The sequence below is a fragment of the Saccostrea echinata genome, unplaced genomic scaffold, assembly GCF_033153115.1.
Source record: "Saccostrea echinata isolate AGI-Se365-2 ecotype Australia unplaced genomic scaffold, CSIRO_AGI_Sech_v1 ptg000023l, whole genome shotgun sequence".
In the NCBI taxonomy this organism is placed as follows: domain Eukaryota; kingdom Metazoa; phylum Mollusca; class Bivalvia; order Ostreida; family Ostreidae; genus Saccostrea; species Saccostrea echinata.
This window is the reverse complement of record NW_026889772.1, coordinates 5,971,954-5,997,016: the sequence shown is the minus strand read 5'-3', so window position 1 is coordinate 5,997,016 and position 25,063 is coordinate 5,971,954. Positions and strand designations below refer to the sequence as shown.

The following is a 25,063-nucleotide window of genomic DNA, read 5'->3' as shown; positions in this document are numbered from 1 at the left end:
GATCAACCAATGAAGATACAGGTCATGAAGAATTTTCTGCTATTGATAAATTTGATTTATCAACCATATCAAAGTCTTATAGTTCTCAAAATACTTGTTATGAATTTCTAAATTTTTTACTAAAAATTGATGAATGTGAAATTTCCAAAATTGAGAAATTTACAGTTGGTCAGCATGAAAATGAAAATTGGCACCACTTGCGTAAAGGACGGATAACTTCTTCAAAATTTTATCAAGTATATACTAAAGTAAACTCTGTTCTAGAAGGTCGTAGAAAAAATATACAAGTAGATTGTTCTTCACTTACAAAGACTATTATGTGTTATACAAAAATTAATCCTTATATCAAATCTTTAAAATATGGAAGAGAAACCGAGCAATAGCAGTCTGTTCTTATTTAAACAGTTATAGAAAAAAACGTCAATGTATCATCAAGAAATTGTGGTCTTTTTATAGACAAGAAAAATATTTTTCTTAAGTGCCAGCCAGACTTATTGGTTTCTTGTTCATGTTGTGGAGATGGTCTTGAAGTTAAGTGTCCTCTTGTATCTGAGTGTAACAAATGTAAGTCTTTTTGTGTTTTGTCATGGAAATCTTCCAGATTATGTTACAATTTCAGATGATGTCTTTTGTATTAAAAAAAAACCATGCATATTTTGCTCAGATTCAGGGCCAGCTTAGCATTACAGGTCGCAATTGGTGTGATTTATATGTATACACAAAAAATGGCCCTTTGCAATGTAGAATTACATTTGATCAGGATGCATACTTGAAACATTTGTTGCCAAATTTAGTTTTATATTTCACTGATTACATTGTACCTGAACTGTTACAAGGTAAACTTAAAGAATGTAAAGAGATTATAGAACCTATGGATGTTGACATAAGCACTAGCAACAGTTCTCGATTCTTTTGTCCAGTGTGTAGGAACATCATAAATGAGTCTATTACATCCTATAGTGATAGAAGCATTGCTTGTGATGAATGCAATTTGTGGTTTCATTTTAAATGTGTAAATGTTACACAAACAGTACTAAAGCAGAAAGAAAAGTGGTTTTGTTTTAAATGTTCTACATCCAAGTGAATTATGAGTATTGATAGATAGAGAATAATTGTGTTAATTCATAGTGAGTGTTAAATATTATTTAAGTGTTTGTTTGTTGTTTACTTCAATAAAAAATGTGACTTTGAATAGAAAAGTTATCTACACAAAAACAGTTTCACTTGTTCTTGTAGGTGCTATACTAGTACATGAAAGAAAATTTTGAAATATTTTATTGGTACTTAGGCAAGGGAGGATATAAGTTGCAAATGTCTGCAACAGTTTTAATTATATCATCTAAGTGCTGAAATAAAGTAGCAGGGACTTCATGCTTCAGAATTCTGAAATACTTCATCCTGCGAATGGCTTGCTCAACATATATACGCCTGTTCGCTGTATGTTTTGTTTGCTGTACTTCATCAGCTGACATTTGACAATCTCCTCTGCGTCCGGGTGGGACCATCAAATTGGCATGAAGAAGCATAACTTCTTCTTTGATTTGAAATCCTCTATCCGCCATGATAACATCATAGGGTTCTATCAAACTGTAAAAACCAGATTGATTTGTGATGTACTTATCACTGGTTTTACCTCCCCAACAGTCGGAAAGAAAATTAATCATCTCAGATGGGTTGATGCTGATCAAAAACTTAGCGGTGTGATGATGTTTGTAGTCAGACCATGTTTTTGTCTGCACTTCTAGGTTCTGTGGTTTCTCCAAAAATACTTCAGTACATTCTATGATATGGCGCACAGATGACTATTTTTTGCTTTAGATGGATTGAACACAAGGGTACCAAGAAATTTGGATAGTATCTTGATCCATGTTTTGAAGATTTTTGAGATTTGTGGAGTGCTAATGTTTAACCTTGTGGCCTAATCTTCATTTAAAAGACCGAGTCTTAACTTCATAAGAGTCAATGCCATCTCCTCTTTTAATGACAGAAATCTTTGTGGCCCTAGGCCTGATTTTTTGAACGCCTTATGTTTGAGGGTCTGGAACACATGCTTAGGGCCTCTCTAGTACTTAGTTTTCTTTATCTTTGGCTCAATAACTTTGTAAATGGTATTGAATGCATCTAAGGAAGGCAAACCAGTATGGAATCTTACAGATATGTTACTTTTTAAGACTGTCTCTGTAATGGAATCTGGTTTTTGCTTTAGTTTCTTTTGCTTTATTAACTCAATTTGGAGTTCATTGATTTTTGATTTGAGTGCTGAAATCTCTTTTGATTTTTCAATACAGTGGATACAATGATTTGCATAATCATGATCAAGTGTAAATGTGTGTACAAAGTCATCTAGGCTCTCAGACATCTTTTTTTGGGGGGGTGGTTCTTGATGTAATTGTCTTCTAGTTGGAGGTAAGCGGGCCTTGGAAACAATGGAAGACATATGCCCCAAATTGATGGTGGGATAAGGATGGAGTAGTGAGGGTGCGCCATCAACAAAATGCTTGGAACAAACGAGAGAATTGTCATTTGGTGACCAGATGTTCCTCCCATCAGTTGAGGTCCTGTTTATATTTTTTCTCCATACAAACCTTGCATGGGCATCACGAAGTTCAGTAGGAAATGTAAATAACTGAAAGGGTGGTGAACATATGCACCTTGATGTACCATAGTTGCATGAGTGTATTTCGCAAAACTGTTCTCTCCATTTTTTCAAGTTGTATCCACTGCTGTTGCAGTCTTTGACACAACAAACCCTCTGGGTCATAATGTTTTAAAACAAACCAAAAATAATTGGAACTCTTAAATTGAAAATTAGAAACTCAACAAATCTTTGCAACATACCCATCAGCAAATGCTGAAATTTAAAACAAAATCATGAAGATTTATAAATGAATATTTTAGGGCAATGAAAAAGGTGAAGATCTGATTTAATATCTTCATTTAAAGTCAGGGGAGAACAGTTCCAAGAGCCACTCTACACTGTATATGTGTCTAAACAAGGGTATATTAAATGTCATTGAGTGGTTGATTTTTTTCTTCTTTTTCTGAGAAAAAATAAAACGTTCATAAATTAAAATAATGCATTAGGATTTAATACGATTGTCAAAAGAAGGTACATGTACGTACAATGTCGTGCAATTCAATATCTAAAGTGAAAAAGGGTGAAGATAACGACCATTGATCAATCTAAAAAAATCCACAAGCAATACAAATCTGATAACTGGGCATAAAACATTGACCCCCGGGAATTCTAGAGGTGGGATCAGGTGGTGAAGACTATAGTAAGCATCCCCCGTCGACCGGTTGCACCCGCTGTTAGCTCTAAATATTGATAAGGTAGACGGAATATTCCGTAGCCAAATTCAGTATAAAAACAAAGACCTAACGATTGGTATGAAAAACATCAATCAAAATACGAGCCAATGATAATTTTTCCTCAGATAATACTTTCATTTTGACTTGAGATGAGATCCTTTTTTCCCTTGTTATATTAAGGCATTAACAAGAAATGCAGGTGAAGATAGTATATTACTACATAAAAGTCTTGAAGTCTTCAACTAATCATAAAGCTTAGATAATAGTTTGCCTTCAATGCCTCTCTCTTTCTTTGAAACAGATGAAAAAGATCTGTTATTTCGAATTCATTAAAAAATACATGTAAATTCAACGTATGATTAAAATGAATATTGTAAGTTTAAGTTCCAAACAAAAGAAGAAGCTTGACCTGAGATAAATTTGTTATTTATATACATTACAATATTTATGCTCGTATTTAGTCTATTTTAACTTTTCGTAATTGATAAAATAAGAGAAAGTAATGTTTGTAAAATAAATATATTTACAAACACACCAGATTAATTCCGTCAAGGTAGTAAAGCCAGGTATTTATACCCTTTAGTATGTAACACCAAGTTTCTGTACCAATAAGTGAGTAGCAGAAAATCAAGTAAACGTGTTATACAAAGAACTTCTCTAGCTAGAAACAATTCATTACATCCATCCACGTTATAAAAATATGCACATAGATATTCGCATATGGACAACAAAAACTCCCACTTATGGCGTGCGTGGACGATACAAACGACAGGGTACATAACAGTACTAAAAACACATTGAGATTGGAAAAAAAATATTTACAATAGTTACTTACTTTATTGTTAACACTTTTAGCGAAACAACGTCTTAGGTATAATAGTATATCCTTTGGAGGGAAATAATTTGAATCCAATGGGCCAAGACCCTCAAATGTATCATCTAGGACCCGTAGCTCTTAAAACAATTTTTTAACAAATATCCTCCTTTATCACATAAAAACTTTAACCGATATTGTGGCCCAACCATAGCTTCAGAGGAACTTGACATAAACTAACATTAACCCTTCATTAATTAATGTTTCAATATCAACATGACTATAATGGTCTTGCTGGTCTGGGAATGTTTTTGAATTCCTGTATAAAAGCAATAGGAAAACATATGGTCCCCGGAGCTAAGGTCCACAATTTAAAAAAAAAGGATGACACCACACAACTTAGGGATGAATCTTAATTAAAGTTAGAATGGCCCTATCATTGTTGGAAGCTTTTTCAATTAAATCTTCCAATTACATGTATTATTATGTTGCTATACAATGTTTGACCATGAGGAGTCATGATTTGAACAAATTTATCATGGTCTTGCTGTGATCTGAAGAGAGCTGTAAGAAATTTCAGTAAAAACTAAAAAGGGCTCAGAAAAGTTCCAATATACTCCTATGTATTTCTTTGAAATTTATTTTATATGTCTCATCCTGACCCTGTTGTTTTAGACAAGGATTTTGGTGTTTTATAGGTTTTCCTACATAGCAATTATATTAGGTTTTTTTTTAATTTTCACAAGGTGTACAGACTGTCAGCAACCTTGGAAACTTGCTTATGAATATTCAAAATAAACCTACATATTATACAGATATAACACATAAGTAACATATAAACTAAAGTTTTCTCTGTATAGCAACTTTAAAATGACTTAATCTAAGGGAAGAATAATTTAAGAAGAAAAAAATATTCTGAACCAAGTGATTTTGTCACAAAAACTAAAGAAAACCTTTCAATATAAGAGCTCAATTTTAATGAGTATAAACTGATAATAACATCATTGAGACATCATCTCTCTCTCTCTCTCTCTCTCTCTCTCTCTCTCTACACACGAATGTTAGCTTAGATATACATGTATACTATTATGAATACTATTAAATAAGGCATCGCAGGCAGTTGCGATTGCTTTCCATACAGTTTAGATCTAAAATACCACAATTATAATAATGAACCTCCCTTGAAAAAAGGCTGTTTAGAATGAAACATAGTAATATAATTGATTTCGAGTATTATTAAAATGTCATCATGTATGAAACGGTATTCATTGATTTTAAAAACTAATTTATGTCTCTTTTCACGGCAGTCTGGTGTACGTGTTCACATCGGGAGAAACGATAAACGACTATATTGCTGGCCGATTCGCTCTTTGTTACAGAATAATACAAAATGCGACATATTGCTTGACCCTCTGATCTATAAGCCATTTTGTTTCTACTGACGCCGTGTTTGTTTACGCCGATTGACCTTTGACTTAAAATGGCGATGGTAATGTGAAAGTCGACTATAGGTTGCACAACAGTAATAAATTTTTCTATATATTCTTACCAGAAATGCGCAACTTTGAGTAGGTGGTATTAATTGAAAACAAATTTTTGAGAAGTTTCCTTTTCAGATCTTGTAAAACAATTCTTTATAAAGATTTTAGTACAAAAAAATACATAGCCATCCAGCAAGGCACGCAAGTTTGTTTCGGTCGAAGTCGAGCAGGTGCTTGAAAATCAAGTCCAGGACCCAATCACTCCCCACTCAAAAACAGTATATAGAAAAATTAGCACGCATTAAATTATAATGAATCTAGTCAATACAGGAAGTTTACGTATTGTTTTTCATCTCATAAAAAAATTCAACTCCAGTCTCGTATTAAAATACCCGAATCGGAAGGGAAGAATCAGGAATTATTTTGCGTCAGCCATGATTTGACGTGAACCAAGAGGTTGTGACACCTATAAAGGGTCAGTGGCTCTCTCTATATAAAGTTTGTTCACATGCGGATTATGCCAGAAGACTTCAGCTTTATTACGGTAATCATGCTTAGATATGCCATTATAGGCCTAGTCCTGTCTGTATGGACAACCTTTGGACAAATCTGGTAAGAGCATTAAAATATCTCATAGAACATTTAAACAATGTTTTTCTTTATGTTTCTGATAATTTGGAACAGAACTTTAACATTTTATTCGAAAAAACAGTACTGCATGATCACGGATGAGAAAAAAATTAAATTTCTTTTAAAAACATTAAACATTTTTTGGTCATTTATAAGTTTAAATTTTTCTTGTTATCTTTAATTTTTCTTTATTTAACAGTACAGACGCAAACATTAAGACTGTCGCTAGGATTGTTTTCGGAGAAGCCCGAGGAGAACCGATGAGAGGACAACTCGCCGTTGCCTACACCATTGTAAACCGAAAAAATCACCAGGCATATCCGAACACCATAAACGACGTAGTTTATCAGAAGAGAACAAACGGGAGAGAATACCAGTATGACACGCTACATATGACGGCGCATACACAAGCTTGGAACGATGCCCAAAGAAGGAATACACAGGAATACAAAAACGCAATAAAAGCATCTGGTGACGCATTATGTAATCGGCAGAGAGATCCAACAAGATGTGCCACAGATTACTGCGCATTTGATCCCTGTCGTTCCACAAGATCTAATAAATGGTGGAGAGCTACCAATAAATTGAAGATAGGAAACCATTATTTTGTGTGTCGCGTTGCTGCCAGTGGATAATATCAAATATAAATTTTTGTGTAGTATTTTGTACCATTATTATTTGTAAAATTTCCAACAGAACAAAACCGAAGAGCTTTATATGACAAACATGTACTTCTAAAAAATCATTTTCTGATTGATTAATCATTATCAACATCATTCTTTTTTGTTTGTATTCATAATAGATTAAGATCGGTACAAGTGAGTTAACATAACCTATACCAGAATAAACATTTTACTACTGCAATGTTGAATTTTTACTATAACTTTTGTGTCGGAAATATTTTGCGAATGTGATATCAAAAAAGAGTTAAAATATGTTTTCTCCTTTCCTGTTACAAATATTTGAGCTCTATATATTCACTAAAAGAACACAAATCTGTGAACAGAGCATAAAACAAGGACTCCCGGAAATTTCAGATGTGGGATCACGTGCCTAGGAGAAGAAAGGATCCCCTGTAGACCTGTGACATCCACCGTGAGTCCTATCTATTGATCAGGTAGATGGATTAATCCCTTGAAAAATTTTGTATAAAGACAAAGTCCTAACAATTAGTATGTATGAAATATATCGGTCAAAATACGACCTAATCATAGATTATCTTTGCTAACAAAGACATTCTTAAGACCGCAGAATTTACGAAATACTGACTTTAAGCAAAATTGTTGAAATCCTTGTAAAATCAATTTATTTGTCAGCAGCTCATCTCAGTTTAAAACTTGGTCATTCTCAGAGCATATATAGGAGGAGGCATAAAAACCATATGCAGATGATAGGGGAATATTACTACATAAATAAGAAAAAATTGACGATGAAAAAAAAAGTCATCTTGTTTGTCATACAGTTTAGTTGTTATGTTTGACCAGCTGTGAATAATTTTCTGTCATTATTTAATACATGCATAAATGTTTATCATTAAATCTCGATTAAAAGTGGCTTCTCCTTGTAAGGTCAATTACTATTGCAAGCAAAACGTGTGTTCCTTGTCTTACTTTAATTCCTCTTAAAACCAAAAAATAGCACCAAAATATTTTGTATTTGTTTCATATACTTTGTCCTATATTATTATACTACTATTGAGAACGGATAGCAACAACCTTATGTTATCACTTCGTATAAATATTATGCAAAATGTTCTTATGAAGTAAAAATAATAAAAAGTAAATAAATAAAAATAATGCATTAAGATCTAATACGATTGTCAAAAGAAAGTATATGTACGTGCAATGTCGTGCAATTCAATATCAAAAGTGAAAAAAGATGAAGATAACAACCAGTGATCAATCTAAAAAAATCCACAAGCTATACAAATCTGATAACAGGGCATAAAACATGGACCCCGGAAATTTTAGAGGTATGATCAGGTGGCTGAGAGTAGTAAGCATCCCCTGTCAACCAGTTGCACCTGCTGTTAGCTCTAAATATTGATAAGGTGGACGGAATGTTCCATAGCCAAATTCAGTATAAAAACAAAGGCCTAACAATTAAAAATTGGTATGAAAATCATAAGCCAAAATACGACCCAATGATACTTTTTTTTACCTCAGATAATACTTTCATTTTGACTTGAAATGAGATCTTTTTTTCCCTTGTTATATGAAGGCATTAACAATGAAATATATGGAGATAACGAACAGTATTCAAGCTCAAAAATTCATTAAACATTACAAAATAAGAGCAGAGCAAACACGGACCTCTAAAACATCAGAGGTGGGATCAGGTGCCATGGAGGAGTGAGCATCCCCTGCAGACCGGTTACACCCGCCGTAAGCTCCTTGTCATGATCGGGAAATAACGGAAAAATCTGTCGACAATTCAGTGTGTAAATAATGGCCTACAATTAGTATGAAAAACGTCAGTCAGCATTTGACTCAATGATAAATTGTATTGCTGACAAGGTCATTGTATCGACCATAAAACTTACGAAATGATGACTTTAAACGAGACTGCTGATATTCTTGTTTCATCAACTTGTTTTTGAATAATTTACCTCGTTTTAGAAATTGTACAAACGTAGAGCATGCTCTTGCGTATCGAATCAACTGAGAGATATAAACTCCGTATGCAGGTGATGAAGGTATACTGCTGCTAAAGTAAGGGAAGTTGACGATTGAAAAATTAAAGTCATCACGTTTATCATAAAGCTTGATTGTTAGATTACCATTAACGTCTTTTTCAAGTAAAATATCCAAATATGAAACAGATGTGTTAGACTCTGTGGTATCTTTTATCTCAAGCTCACCGGGATATATCGTATCGACATAAGAATGGAAATAACCATTGTTAATTGACAATACGTCGTCGATATATCTAAATGTCGAGTTGAAGGCCACAGCAAGTGTTTTCTTCTTTTCAAGTATAAGATTTTGGACAAATTCTGCTTCATATGAATACAAAAAAAGGTCTGCTAATAACGGGGCGCAATTGGTACCCATGGAAATTCCAATAGATTGTTGGAAGACCTGGTCTCAAAAAATAACATAGATATTGTCAATCAGAAACTTTAGCATTTTTTTAATGTCAGCTTCAGAGTACTTTTGTGTACAATCAGAATGCTTTTTAACAAAATAATTTTGCAAATGACAAATGACAAGTTAAGTAAATTTACAAGTTCCATTTTTATTGAAAAAGCAGCTGTCATTGATATAAAAAAAAAACCTGGACCTGGACTGGAATTTATCGTGGGGAATGGTTGTGTATAAAGTTGAAAAGCCGTAAGTTTTTAAGCTGTTGATTTTGGTAAAATCTTGTGGTTTCAAATTTTCCAAAAGTTCCTTGGAATTTTTTGAAGTATCCACATCTGATTTACACCACTTCTCGAATATATTGTTGCACAGTACTCTTGAAGTTTCTCCTTCACTACTGTTAATATCTTAGTGAGGAGCGAAGAAAGAGGCTTGGTTGAACATTTAGTGGAACACGCTATATATCCTTTTTGTAAGGATTTTTATTAAGTTTCGGAATCCAGTAGATATGGTAATTCAAATTTATTTTGGTTGTTTGGAATATTAAAAATATTCAAAACTGACGTATGATTTTGAAGAATTTCTTCCTTAAAAAGGGAACTATGAGTATAAATTGGATTACCACTTGTTAAATTAAATCCAAGTTCCTCTAAAATACATTTAATATAATGAGCCTTACAAACAAAGACAATATTGTTACCTGCTTTGTCAGCAGGGACCAGTACGTACTGATCATGTAATATATCTAATTCTTTTTTTCACTTCTGGATTATTGAAAACAGAAGGATAAATGGTTTTCATATTGCCCCTCAATCTTTTAATGCGCGATTTTAAAATACATCTGATACATTTAATCCAGTCTGACAAAGTGTCAAGGTGTTCTTTTTCATGTCTTGCCCATCAAGAAATGCAAGTGAAGACAGTGTAATAATACATATGAGTTGATAAGTTGAAGTCTGTAACTGACTCATACAGTTAAGATGATAGTTTGCCTTCAATGCCTTTCTCTTTCTTTGAAACAGATGAGAAAGGTTCTATCTGTTATTTCGAATTTATTTGAAAAATAAATTTAACGTATGACTAAAATTAATATTGTAAGTTTAAGTTCAAAACAAAAGAAGAACCTTAACATGAGATAAAATTGTTATTTATATACATTACAATATTTATGCTCGTATTTAATCTATTTTAACTTTTAATTGATAAAATAAACATAGAGTAGCGTTTGTAATATAAATATATTTACAAACACACCACATTAATTCTATCAAGTTTCTGTACCAGTAAGTGAGGAGCAGAAAATTAAAAAAACTTGTTATACATAGAACCTTTCCAGCTAGAAATAATTCATTACGTCCATGTAATAAAAATATGCACATAGATATTCGCATATGGACAACCAAAACTCCCACGTATGGTCATTCAGGCGTTGACGATACAAACGACTGCGTACATAACAGTGCTAAAAAGCATTGAGAAAAAAATAATATTTAAAATAGTTACCTGTTATATTGTTAAACTTTTAGCGAAACAAAGTCTTGGGTATAGTAGTATATGGTATAGTAGTATATCCTTTAAAGGGAAATGATTTGAATCCAATGGGCTAAGATGCTCAAATGTATCTTCTAGGACCCGTTGCTCTTAAAAACGTTTAACAAATATCCTCCTTTATCACATAAAAACTTTAACCGATATTGTGGCCCAACCATAGCTTCAGAGGAACATGACATAAACTAACATTAAGCCTTCATTAATTAATGCTTCAATATCAATATGACTACAGTCGTTTGACCAGTTGCGAATAGGGAACCGAGTAGGCCGTGCTATAAATATATGACGGTATTATTTCAAAATCTAATTTGTTTGTCAAAGTAGTTCAATGACTTGCGGAATTAAATGTTGTTTCATAAAAGTTCAGCCTTTCAAAAAAACTTTTTATTTTAGCAAGTTAACATGGGTACTCATTTTACTAGTTATTTTCTTCCTGTATGTAAATAAGAACTAGCCCAACTGATGCATAAGAAATAAAAACATGTAAGACAGGCTTGGGTGAAATGAATCCATGGTTTTATTTAGTTGAGCACACAGGTATATTATGAAACATTACATAATAATGTGTGTAGGCGAATTTAAAAATGAGGAATAATACTATGCGCAGTACAGTTAAGGTGCCAAATGGAAATATCGGCGAATTTTTTAGACAGAAAATACATTCTTTACAAGGATGGGCGATTCTTTTCAGACCTTTACTATTATCTGACAAATGTAATGTGGCTGAAAATTACATGTTGAGGACGTTTAGATTTCTTATTTAGATTTGTCACGTAATGTGGCAGTCACGTGATCTTAGCAAATATACCTGCAGTATTGAGGTCATCTATAAATTCCCATATTGCAAGGGCATAACCAAGTTAAAAATCTAAGATTAATTTATAATTATTTTCAACACTCTTTGTAGTTTGTGAAAAGTGCTGCGAACCTATATAGATTCTTACGGAAGCCGGTTGGTGCCAGGTAGAAAAAATACTTTACCTGGCACCTGCGGTTTCCGTAGACTCTACTATATACTTAGTAATTGCTAAAATTACATTTGTTAGACCGTGTATTGAATATTTTGCTGGTCAAGTACATTAAATGTAGATATAATTAATTCATTTGCAAGATTTCATCAGGTTCGCAGCACTTTTCAAATATCTTCTTACCTCTTGAGTTAATGTGTAAAAGCTTGTCGTAATTCATTGAGGGTAAGCCCTTGCAATATATCGATTTATTACGGCCCTTCTATTACCCTTTAATGAATCTGCATACAAATGTACGGCAGTTTCACTTGTCTAGGGAATGTACGGAAAGTATATGAATAAAATCATAAAATAGACATCGCATCCAAGTTAATGGCCTCTTATATGTCTGCAAATAATATTTTATTTAATTAGAAAACACATTTTTCATTGTATAAAGTATAACTTGATCCGTCTCTCACTGCATACAAACTGCGTCAAATTTTACGATATGACGTCACATTGACAAGTGCATTGCGATCTGTGAATTGTTTATATATTGCCGTGTGGGATTTAACCAACGATAAAAATACATGCAATAGTAAGTATTGATGTAGTTTAAAGCTATCCAACAGTTTAAAATAGCGTATCATTTCATTTTGTGGTAATTTGAAGAACATGTATTTTTGTGTGATGTCATCGTAAGCATTTCCCGTAAAAATTAGGCCCCGCCTCCTTATTGCAGCCTTAACTGTGCTGCGTTCTCCAAGAACTAACTAATAAACTAACTAAAACTAAACTAAAATTCAACTAATTAAGCATAAATTATTGGTGAGAGTTGGGCAGGTGGGACGAAAGTACAAAAAGGCCTTGCCCTTGCAAACAATTTCCCAAAATTGGCAAGTGTGTGGTTTCCCTCAACAGATATACCGGGTACTAGAAATAGAAGACCTGTGATTGGTCAGAATGAAGTGGGGGACTTTCGGAAGTCCTCGTAATTATCCACAGCTTAAATATCATACAAAGTATCAGTACCCTAGATAGGTGCATACATCTGGGTATTGTCAACAGTGCCAATTCCAGTAAAAACAAAGAACTGCACTGCAGGTCTGACTTTAACCCAGCAGGGGGCGAAAGCACAGATGTGACAGGTGTCCACAGGATTAATTAATAAATAATTAATCCAATATTTAATATACAAAAAAATAAGCCGACGAGTTCCGAATACCCTAGCGGTTCCCATGCAATTCCACCCTATATTAAAAATTTGCGTCCCAAGCATTATCAATTGACATTCCTAGGAAAAGTTAAAATCAATGCTTACCAGTAAGTAGGTGTTATTTCCAAAGGATAAAGAGAAATAACAGTCACATTTACAATGAAGAAATGACAGAAAACTAACGTATTAAGGTAAGGTTTGCGACACCCTCCAAATTTTATTTTTTTAAAATTGTATATATGTCATACATCAATTTGTTTGGGAAGAATAGTTTCATCAATTAACACGATTTTAAAAGATATTGCCCGTCCCGTTTTTTGAGTAAAAGACGCCAAATTTGAGGTATTTGACGCTTTACATGTTTAATTATTTTCAATGAAAAAAATTGATTTATTTTGTATATTATCATATTAAAATAATCAAAATGGCATGATTTAATATATTTTATGCTTAATTTATCTTAAATTTATATTTCTGTTATTTAAAATGTAAAAATTTGGGTAAAAAAAGAGGTTTTTTTCAATTTTCCATAATAAAGTGAAACCGTTGCCATGGCAACAAACAAGTAAAATCACCACTATCCATATCTACCGATTCCACGAAAATTCAAGAAATTGTTAACTGGATCATTTTCATTACAATGAACTAAAAAAATATGTATGTCCCCAATACCGTTTCCATGGAAACAGAGGCTATATAACGGGTTTTGTACATAAAATCAGACTTTTTCTGCATTTTAAAGTAAACATTGATACGATTTTGAGAAAGTGTACTCATCATACTAGATTTTATATGAAATTTTTTTTGGCAGAAAATTGACCACAATAACACCCCATCTATGCTACTAAATAATCAGTTCATGGAAAGACTTTTGGTATACATATCCTACTTAAAGCACCTTTACAATATTATTGATGAAATAGTCAATGGAATTATGTTTCAACACCTTTTAGAAATACATGTATTTATAACATACTTGAAGTGTATACATGTAAATGTATTTGTTCATCATGGTTTCTTAGTATGCTGCTGTTGGAAAACAAGTTTAAGTACAAACCAATAAAAGCTTTTTGACCTCATGTTGATTTAATCATTCCAAAAGATTTTATCTACATGTATTAATTTCTAGACATCCTTAGCTAATGTCTACTCATCTATGACTGGTGAGGCTTTACATCCTATCATCTGAGTGAAATGTTGCACTCATTGTATCTAGGTAGCTGCTATCTTAACAGCAGTAACATATATCTACATATCAATCATTTTATTAGTTTGTTCATTTGTTTAACACTTTTTCACTCATATTGAGACGCCACCACTTGCCAGTAGAGGGCTGCAAATTTAGACAGTACTCGACACTTATGGCCTTTGATCAGTGAGGGATCTTTTCCGTGTCAGCAAATACTGCAATACGGGACTTTGGTTTATATGGTTTCATCCGAAGGACCAGTCTCCAAGTCCCGCAGTGGGATTCGAACCTGCAATGCAAGGATCAACTCCTTCCTCTGTGATTCTAGAGCAAACCCTCTAACCACTGCACCATGAGGGCGACTTTGATCAGTCTCAGATTCTGGATAAATGCAGCTGTATGTAAGAAAACAATAACATTGGATTTCAAGTTACAAATTCATATTTTAATGAGTTTTCAATGCAAGTACTTCCAATATTAGTCAAATTGTAAAATTCTGCAAAGTTATTACACTGTCATGAATACTAACAATGCCATAATGACACAGATACATATTCTGTCCATTATCTATGGATATTCTGCTACAACAATTTACATGAAATTTTACAAACACTTTTTGAATGCTACATAGAAACTTGTTAAGCAGACATATGCCACCTTCAACTAATACATCTGATGCACACATTCATTTTACTGAATACAACTTACAAGTTCAAAGATGGAGAAGCAATGTACTGTAATCATCTCAGACTTATTTTTTTTTTAATATAAGGAAAACACTAGATAGAATGTTGTTGTGGAATCATTGTTTCCATGGATAACATTTATTGGGTATCTAGTCTCCTCCAAATCCTGGGCCACTGGTATTGGCATATCTGGTTCCACTGTCCTCGACCAACTTTCTTGAACATTCATGAGCTGGAATATAATAGTCTTTACTTGATAGATGGCACAGATCTTCTAAGCAAGAATTGAAGTACTTTTTTCTGAATCTTTTCCAATTAATGATCCATTATCTGAAATTGTGTGTTCATTTTCATATATTGAAAGGAATGATAAAAAAGATGAAATGAATGAATTTCCAACATACTCACTTTATAACTGATAATGGTACAACTGTTATAAAAATAAATGTATACATTTCTACAGATTGAATTAGATGAATGCAATCATATAAGCTTGATGAGTGAATTTTCTAAAACACACCCTAAGATTATTCATAAATAGTCATGCATAATCTGGATCTCTTTTTATTTAAAAAATTAGATACTAATAAAAATAGAACTTCATTCACAGAAAGTATTCCCAGGCCCTCACTAAAACCATTCAATCTAAATCAAAACTATCCACATGGCCGTAGGAACCGATGGGGGCTGGGGGGGGGGGGGATGCCCCTGCCCCCAATAATTTTGCCGATATATAGAATACAATAGAAAACATAGCTACTGTATGCTTGTGCCCCCTTAATAATAATGTCCGATGACCTTTTTGGGTTTCGTTGTGCGCCCCCCCCCCCCACCCCCAAGCTTGGTGAGGAAAAAATAAATACAAACTGTACTTAAGAAAAGCTCACTGTATTATGTCATAATTCCAACCTGTGTTTTGACTAAAAGAGTTAGAGCATTTTAATGTTTGTTTACTGCATTCAAGATTGATATTTTTTTTATGGATTTGGGCTCTGGACTTTTTTTTCAATGAGAACTAATTTTCAGTGAAAAAAAAACGTGTCGATCAATAATTCAAACAATTTCATTAAAAAAATGATGAAAATGCTTTCCTGATTCTATTAAAAAATTGAGAGAGATTTAAAAAAAAAAGTGGGATGCATTGTGGGATTTTAGTCACATGCACCTAATCCGTTATTCGCTGCACATGTTACAATATACATGTAAACTGATAAAAGCAGGGTTTAGAGTCAGAGGAATCTCGGATTAACATGCACCCTGATCTGTTCATTCATTACTGTTTATGTCCGTTTAGGTCATTGACAACTTTCCGTAATTCGTAGTTGTAATACGCGATTATGAACCTCGAATACTTATTTTAAAATTAACAGTTAAATAATTACCTGTCTGATGCAACTATATCAAACTGTCAAATGCTCCGTGACTTCTCTTCCCTGTTCGGAGTGTATACTGCATGCACCATGCAGAGTGTAACAGGATGCTCCCACATCTATTCTTTCTTTCGTTCGTGATGTCATTTAACATGTTTAAATGAAGCGGTGAAGTGCATGATTTACAATCCATCTGATTCTTTGCTCCTGCTGACTTGAATAACCGTGCAACTTGCGCAGTTCAGAAAATAAACTTACTAGTCCTCTTTTATTGCGTCATCAATCGTGCATCACTCTAAAGTCTTACATTTGTAATAGGAGTAAACTTTAGAACACCATTTTCATTAGTGGTTCTAGAATATTTTTTGTACACTCTCCTATAATTTCATGTTTATTATTTCCCAGGTTCTTATTTTGATTTGAGATTCTGCTTGGTCTTATTTCCGAACTTATTTGTACCTTAATTCAACACCTCATGTCAGTCGTAATGAACACACCAGTTCCAACAAACAACAAAATTTATTAACCTTTGTATAGACAAACGAAAAAAAAAACAGTATAAAAAAAATAACAACTGTAAATTCCTGCCTTGTCAAAAAAAAAAAAAAAAATCCCAACAACCGTATAAAAATCACCCCCCAACCTAGCGTACGGAAACGCTAGCCCAACCTAGCCGGGGGAAAAGGCCTCGGGTAATTTAGAAAAACCCCTTATTTATTTAAGAATACCTTAAAACCTATCTCCTAGCTTTAAGAATTATGGCCTAATAAATTTAACAGGAGCAATAGACGACGACAATTTAGTCAAAATGCCTAATATCTTAACATAATTTCGGGTAGACTTTACTTTACCGGTCCCCAGATCCGCAAGATCCGCGTGCTCATTGCACTATGACGTAAGACTTACGTCACTCAACTGATAAGGGTTGGTTTTGCACATTTTTCGACTGGTTAGGGTTAGTCTTGCACCCACCTGAAAGATTAGGGTTAGTCCTTCCATAAGTTTTCAACTGATTAGGGTTAGTCTCGCATCCATCCGAGAGATTAGGGTTAGTCCTCGCACATGGGTTAGTCTAGCATCCGCCTGGGAGATTTGGGTTAGTCCTCGCATACCATCTGAGAGATTAGGGTTAGTGTCTTGTTCTTTTAGATTAATTAAGAAATTCAGTTGCATCTGTATTTTTTGCAAGATCTTAATTCAGCTTCAACGACATCTCGTTGGTTTGTTTACATGAAAAAAATGGCTAAGTACAAAAGAAACGGCACTAAGCATGCGCCGCACGCGCTCCGTTCACAATTATTTTGTGTCTCCTTTTCACTGAATAAACAATAGTTATTACTTTTTTTCAGAGAACGAGGTTAAAAACTTCGTTTAAAAACGAAGTTTTAAACTAAAATTTTAACCGTAGAATTCGATTTTGGGGTCAAAAAGGCTTAAAACCTCATATTTTAAATTTTTTTCGATCGCTCACGCTATCTCATATATATTGAAGTCGCCTACGGCGACACTATATTTTAGCGCGTTTTTCTGGGGACCGGTAAAGTCAAGTCGTTCCATAATTTCTAAGGGTGCAACCTGTTAAATACCTAATAAACCTTTATTAAAGTGAGAGAACTTACAGCAAGTTCACGTGTACTGAAAATTAGTTCTCATTGAAAAAAAAAGTCCAGAGCCCAAATCCATAAAAAAAATATCAATCTTGAATGCAGTAAACAAACATTAAAATGCTCTAACTCTTTTAGTCAAAACACAGGTTGGAATTATGACATAATACAGTGAGCTTTTCTTAAGTACAGTTTGTATTTATTTTTTCCTCACCCAGCTTGGGGGTGGGGGGTGGGGGGGGGCGCACAACGTGTCTAACAGTTACACGGGTTTATATACTCTTTGGAAACAATAGAATCTTTAACTTGAAATCTAGTGAATACACCCCAAGGGTATGAACTTTGACTGAAATTAGTAACACCCAAAAGGTTAACTTCCGTATTGATAGCCAATGAGAATTTAGATCATCAAACATAAACATTTACCCGTAAGATTTGATGGAAGCAACACGTGCTATTATCTGAGAAGGTTTGTAAATATAAACAAAATAATATGGGGGATAAGGCAGTATACCAATATATGCATGAAAACATAAATAACGACATTACATTTAAAATACAAGGCATAAAGGCATATAACAAAATTCATTCCTGCTACACATTTGTCCGCTAAATTCTTCTGAGATTCCTGCACTTTAAATTGTTATACGATTTTCTACTGGAAATTTCCTTTGTTTATTCCCATCATGTTCATGTCATGGAGTTTGACAGACGAAATTCATTAGCGCTTGAATGCTTAGTATCGCTGGTTTAAATTTCGCCGGTTTCAAACGCTTAAGTGATTCATAAGAGTTATCTCCCTGTGATCGCAAACCTTACCTTAAATGGATTAGTATTTCTACTTTTACCTGTACGACTTAATATATAATTACCAATTGTAAATTGTCAGTGAAATAAATGTAAATTACCTGTGAACATTAATATTGATAAAGACTATTTCATTTATTTCCGTATACATGTATTTTAACACATGTCGAATATTCCACGTACGAGTGAATAGATCTACTACATAATGAACGATAACTCGTACTATGAACAATAACTCGTGTTCGCCTACCTGTACATTGTACCATCTAGCGTTAACCGTATTAAATAGTGTTTATAATGGATATTCGGAACTAGTAAAATGAGAACACGAAAATATTCCGATATCTTCCTGTGGTCAAATTATTTATTTTCGGCAAGCTTTTGGTATTTGTTAAAATACATATGAAACTTACTTTTGATAGTTGAATTGTTGTTTTATGTGAAAAATTGACGTCTTACATACGTTTTTCTGTAAACAAACGCGTCGCGGTGATTCAGATTTGTTGCACTGTAAAAGTATGTCGCCTATTTAAAGTACGATAGCGGACACACACTGACGGCAAAAAATCAAAACTTACATAATTCTAACACTCATAGATTAGCCTTCATACCATATGTATAAATTTATGCTTACACTTTTGAATTTATTAATCATCAGCTCTTAAATTATTAATTATTCGGAACTAGTCAAAATTCGGAAATGGTAAAATGATCTTGCTGTTCTGGTAATGTTTTTGAATTTCTGTATAAAAGCAAAAGGAAACATATGGTCCCGGAGCTAAGGTCCACAATTTAAAAAAAGATGACACCAAACAACTTTAAGCTGAATCTTAATTAATTTTAGAATGGCCCTGTCATTGTTCGAAGCTTTTTCAATTAATTTTTCCAATTACATGCATTATTATGTTGCTGTACAATGTTTGACCATGAGGAGTCATGATTTGAACAAATTTATCATGGTTTTGCTGTGATCTTCAGAAATTTAAGTAAAAACTAAAAAGGGCTCAGAAAAGTTCCAATATACTCCTATGTATTTCTTTGAAATTTAATTTATATGACTCATCCTGACCCTGTTGTTTTAGACAAGGATTTTGATGTTGTAAAGGTTTTCCTACATAGCAATTATATTAGTTTTTTTTTTTTTTTTAAATTTTCATTGCAAAACATATACCTTTCACTCCAACTCTCATACATGTATATATTTAAAAATGCTAATATTCACATTTTTGATGACTTTGCCTCTCAATAATAATAATATTTTCTCCCTGTTTATTTGTCACTCATGAAAAATTCATGACATCCTGGTATGACATCCTGGTAGTCTCTCTCTCTCTCTCTCTCTCTCTCTCTCTCTCTAAATATATATATCGTTCGCATATCAATTATGCCAGGAAACTATCTTAATTATGCTTGAGCTTACTTCTGTCTGTATGGACAACTTTCGGAGCCCGAGGAGAGCACAACTAGCTGCTGCCTACACATTTGTCAACAGATAAAAAAATCATCGGGCTTAATTATACTAATACAATGAACGATGTAGTTACCAGAAGAGAACAAATGGAAGATATCACCAGTTAATAAGGAAAAAAGACTTTACATGATAAAAATTTCACTTACAAAAAGAAACATTCATGTCAAAACACTTGCTGTAGCCTCTCAGATATATCGACAAAGTTTTATCGATGAACAATATTTACTTCCATTAAGCTGTTGCATCGATATATCCCAGTGAGCTTGAAATAAAAGACACCACAGAGTCTTCCACATCTAGACTATAGCTGATAAGGGCCAATTAACAACAAAATTGTACTAGAATGGCAAACTAAATGACTTCAGCTTTTCGATCGTCAACTTCCCTTTTTTTCCGCTATCACCTGCATATGGTGATTACGTCTCCCAACTTATTCGAACTCAAGAACATGCTGGCTATGACCAATTTTTTAAACGAGACAGGCTACTGACAAATAAATTGATTTTACAAGGATTTCAACTACCTCGTTTAAATTCAGCATTTCTTAAGATCTACGGTCGTCTACCTGATCAATACATTAGGCTCACCGTGGGTGTGGCCGTTCGACAGGGGGTGCTTACTTCTCCAAGGCACCTATTCCCACCTCTGGAATTTCATTTTGTCGTAAAATATAGTTGTTAGCTGGCCCTTATTGTCTATCGTCAGTAAAAGATCCAAGTATAAAACAGATGTGGCAGTTTTCTTTCTTACTCTTGTAAGTATAGTATGTTCTATGTTTTAATTCCCCTATGAACAACGTATAAAGGTACAAGTATATAAGTGTTACAAAAATTATACGAATAAAAAAATAAAAGGTCAAAATATTAAAAGCTATATATGGTGTATCTGAGCTAAAAAATAAAAAAATGTGAGATTGATGAACATGAAATTTGTTATTTAAGTTCAAATTAAAATTTTCACCGATTTTGAACTTGAATAACCCCATGTTTCTATAGTTAAATTGACTTTAAACTGTGTCTGCTATTTAAATGCGGAGTCGGTAAATAAATCGGTTATTGTTTTGAATTTCTAATATCTATAAAAATGCGATTGATTTAAATCGTTTAATTTACAGGAAAGTCCTATCTCTATATAGAGAAATAAAACAAATAGCAAGATCTTTTTAATTTTAGTTAGTCTGAACTTATCAAAAATGCGCCTTATATGACTTTTATTAAAACTATTGCTAAAAGAATTTATGTTAAATTCTCTTAAATTCTCTTAAATTCCGTAGTAACTTAACATCTCAAACATAATTTTTCTAAATAATAAATTCTTTAAGAGTAGAAAGGAAATACAACAATAAAAAGAAACCAATGTCAAGGTCATCCCCATTTACTTTGCCTTTAATGTAAAAACAAAAAAAAAAAAACAAAAAAACAAAAAAAAACAAAAAACAAAACAAAACAAAAACAACAACAACAACAACAACAAAAAAAAAAAAAAAAAAAAAAAAAACAAGAAAAGAACACGAGGAGGACGTGTAAGATATAGGTCCAACATTTTATTTTTAATCTTTCAACACTTGAATTATGATTAATTAATTTTTTTAATTGATCTATTTTTGTTTACTTTTAGAGAGGGAAGGTCTAATTTATGATGACAATTCGTTATTGTTATTATGAGGTCTTTTTAATACATAGTTGACACGAACTTGCATGACACCGTGACATATGAATAAAGCGTACGCCTTTCTTCTGTATAATTAATACAATGTTCTAAGGATTCATTATTTGGATTGCCTTGAAAACAACACAATATGTGTAATATTGTAAATTTTATTTTCCTTTTTCTTGCTTTCATCCGACCTGTACATTGTAAGCTTTGGTAAGTATGTGTCTTTAATTTTTCATATTCACTCAGGCAAATAGTTATTTTTAACTTTGAAAAGATTCTAAAATCATTAGTGCTATTGATTAATTTTTTGTCTAGCTTGAGATGAGGACAAAGTTATTTTTCATATCGACTGAGGAGACAACTGATAACTACTAGTATTTGCTGTTGATTTGATTTGTGATTTTGACACTGTACATCTCTAGTTGGAAGACATTTCTCTTTTTTTTAATTTACAGACAAGATATACAAGCTAACGCTTCTCAGGTGAAGCAAAAAAATGTTTTTAATTTACGTCATGATTTTAAACAAAATATTTTGTTCTTTCCGTTCCAAAACACTTATAACCAAATTAGAACACAATTTTACAGCCACTTTTATATCTCTGTTTGTCTTTTTTGAATATTTGGAAAATCTCCTTAGAATTAACGGTAAATAGCGGTCAAAGTGACATCATTTTGAAATATGTTAACTCATAACTCATGCCCATGCATACGAGTTAAGAATTGGCGGTAACAAATAACCCTGTTATAATTTCAATTATCATGTTGTTAATTAGGAATGTCTAACACGTCCATTTTCACTAATGGGATGTTAATCATTTTTCCACCGCCGCTTGTTTATCAGAAAGCGACAAGGTGCACCGAGGGACGTTATTAAAAATTTGAAACTGTTTTGTCAAACGAAAGTAAATGTCCCAATTCTTTAAAATTAATCTATTTGTGTGCAAAATTATAATATGATAATAGGTATGGTCACCATACACAAATAGTTTTATATAAATATTATTCTTTTCATTCTAAATACATCAGTTGGTAAGAACAGGTAAAATTTCAAAGGAATTGCCCATGAATGCAATAGCTACAAAATAGTTTAATTTTAAATTTTATGCAGAGCTGCATTTTTGTAAGACAAAAAACTTAAAGTCTGAACCTTTACGTCCTGCTTATGGATAACAAATCAAATAATATTTCCATAGCTTGATTTTGATTCAAAAGGATGATTTTTTTTTTTTTTTGGGGGGGGGGGGGGTTATCACAATACGATTTTCAGCACATTGTAAAAATGAAATTGTAGCAGCATAAGATTCCTTCATTTATAACGTCCAATCAGCTCGGTAGGGGGGGGGGGGGGTCTGTGGAGTACAAATTGCAAATGGCAAATTTCTGACGAAAAATCTTGAATTTTTTCAGGAGGGAAAAGGATGACTGCACTTAAGGACATGCGAAATTTGCGTCAAAATAAACTTTCAAAACAAGCATTTTTCTTTTCATTGCAAGAATGGTCAACATCCAACCTACAACTTTATGTAATTACGTTTAATAAAAGTGTGTATTTACGAAGTTCGAATCTGTTTTCAAAGGCAGGGGTCATCACTATTTCTTGAATCTCCGTTCGATAATGAGGACGCCCACTTTTTTACTGACATCATACATAGTCAGCGCATGTTTGTCTATTGTTCTACGTTTAACAGTAGTTGTATATTTACATAAATAATAATGTGTCAAGAGGAGATTAATAGACAAACATGCGCTCATGGTTAAAAAGAGAAAAAACTGCTTCTTCGTACATTCGCTCTCTGTGTTGTAACCAAGGGTTGTGACATGTTGAATATTATAATTCACCACGTGATTTCGTACCTCAGGTAACTTTGTGAATACTTAATTCCGTCACGTGACTTGTAAAGTAGCATGTGTTGTGCTAACTAGGACATTGTGTTCGAATAGTTAAGTCATCTGGCATTGATATAAAATCAGCTTTAATTACATTGACGTGCTGCTATTGTTAATTTCGTTTTGAAACATTTGTCGGTAGTGTATTTGTGCCATACAGAATGGAGAGGGAGATTGGAAAGAGTGATCGCGTTCTTTTTTTCAAACAAGTCATTGTTATTTATCAAGTCTAAATTTAGACCCATTCTTACAATGTTAGCTCCACCTCTCATGCATAGCGTATGTTCAATCAAGGGCAGGTAAGTGTAAATTCTCTATATTTGGAAAGCAGTAAGGACAAAAAACATTGAATCATTTTATTGTATTACAGTCTAAAATCATTTTAAGATTTAAATTTGGTTCCAAATTGACAGGATTCTTTCATAAACATACAAAAGTGAAACAAGGTTTAAATATAAAAGCAACAGAAGCAACCGAAAAAGACCCAAAAACCGGCGTTAAGTGCAGTCATCCTATAATCTCGTTCACAAGTGACCTGATTCTACTAAATGTCCAACAACACTTCATGCTATATTTCTTCCTTAATTTGTTTTCAGCGACGGCAGGTATTTCGACATTGTTGGCAGAGTTGTGTTCGGGGAAGCTCGAGGTGAACCAATGGCTGCCAAACTAGGGGTCGTGTACACGATGCTCAATAGGATGCGACACGAGGCTTACCCCAACAATCTATACTCCGTCATCTACGAGAGGATGACTACAGGAGTCTACATGTTCCAAACTCTGAATGATGCCAATCACACATTAGAGTGGCAACAAGCCAAAATCGGTAAATATCCGGAATACGAGGACGTGTTTCAGGCGACAGTAGACGCTTTGTGTCGGTATAAACCTGATCCTACCACATGTGCGACAAATTTCTGCTCCACTGACCCCTGTCCTGCCACGGAATCTAATCCTTGGTGGCTAGCAACGAATAAGATTCAATTAGGAAACCTATACTTTGTCTGAAGAGTGAGTGCTACGGCGTCTAGGCACTCTCGAGATCGAGGACGAGGTTAAACTGGTTCAAAATCTGGAGATTCTTGGTGAAAACCAATAAACTCAGAAATAGAGACGTTATCATGTATATTCCTTACATCATTTAATGCATTTTTGCATCTATGAAATCAAAATTAAATATATATTTTACTTAATTTCAAAACGTTGCTTTCTCTGCAAGAAGGAAAGAAAAAAGAAAGAAAGAAAAAAGAAAAACAGATAGATGGATAGATGGATGGAACGAGAGAAAGAGAGATTAAACATCCAAAAAGAGCATAATTTTAATTAATTCCTTTATTTGAAATGCGCAATAATG

The 25,063-nt window shown here is 33.3% G+C and overlaps 2 protein-coding genes across 2 annotated transcripts; both read left to right on the top strand.

Annotated features, from left to right (window-relative positions):
• The first annotated feature begins 6,131 nt into the window (after nt 1-6,131).
• Nucleotides 6,132-7,174, top strand: LOC133191376 (spore cortex-lytic enzyme-like). Its single transcript, XM_061327132.1, has 2 exons — nt 6,132-6,219; nt 6,437-7,174. Exons 1-2 carry the CDS (start codon nt 6,158-6,160, stop codon nt 6,870-6,872), a joined length of 498 nt encoding a protein of 165 aa, XP_061183116.1. The 5' UTR covers nt 6,132-6,157; the 3' UTR covers nt 6,873-7,174.
• Nucleotides 7,175-21,916: 14,742 nt separating this feature from the next.
• Nucleotides 21,917-24,902, top strand: LOC133191375 (uncharacterized). The gene is made up of 2 exons (XM_061327131.1): nt 21,917-22,030; nt 24,306-24,902. The coding sequence occupies exons 1-2, from the start codon at nt 21,963-21,965 to the stop codon at nt 24,715-24,717; spliced, it is 480 nt and encodes a 159-aa protein (XP_061183115.1). The 5' UTR covers nt 21,917-21,962; the 3' UTR covers nt 24,718-24,902.
• The last annotated feature ends 161 nt before the right edge of the window (nt 24,903-25,063 follow it).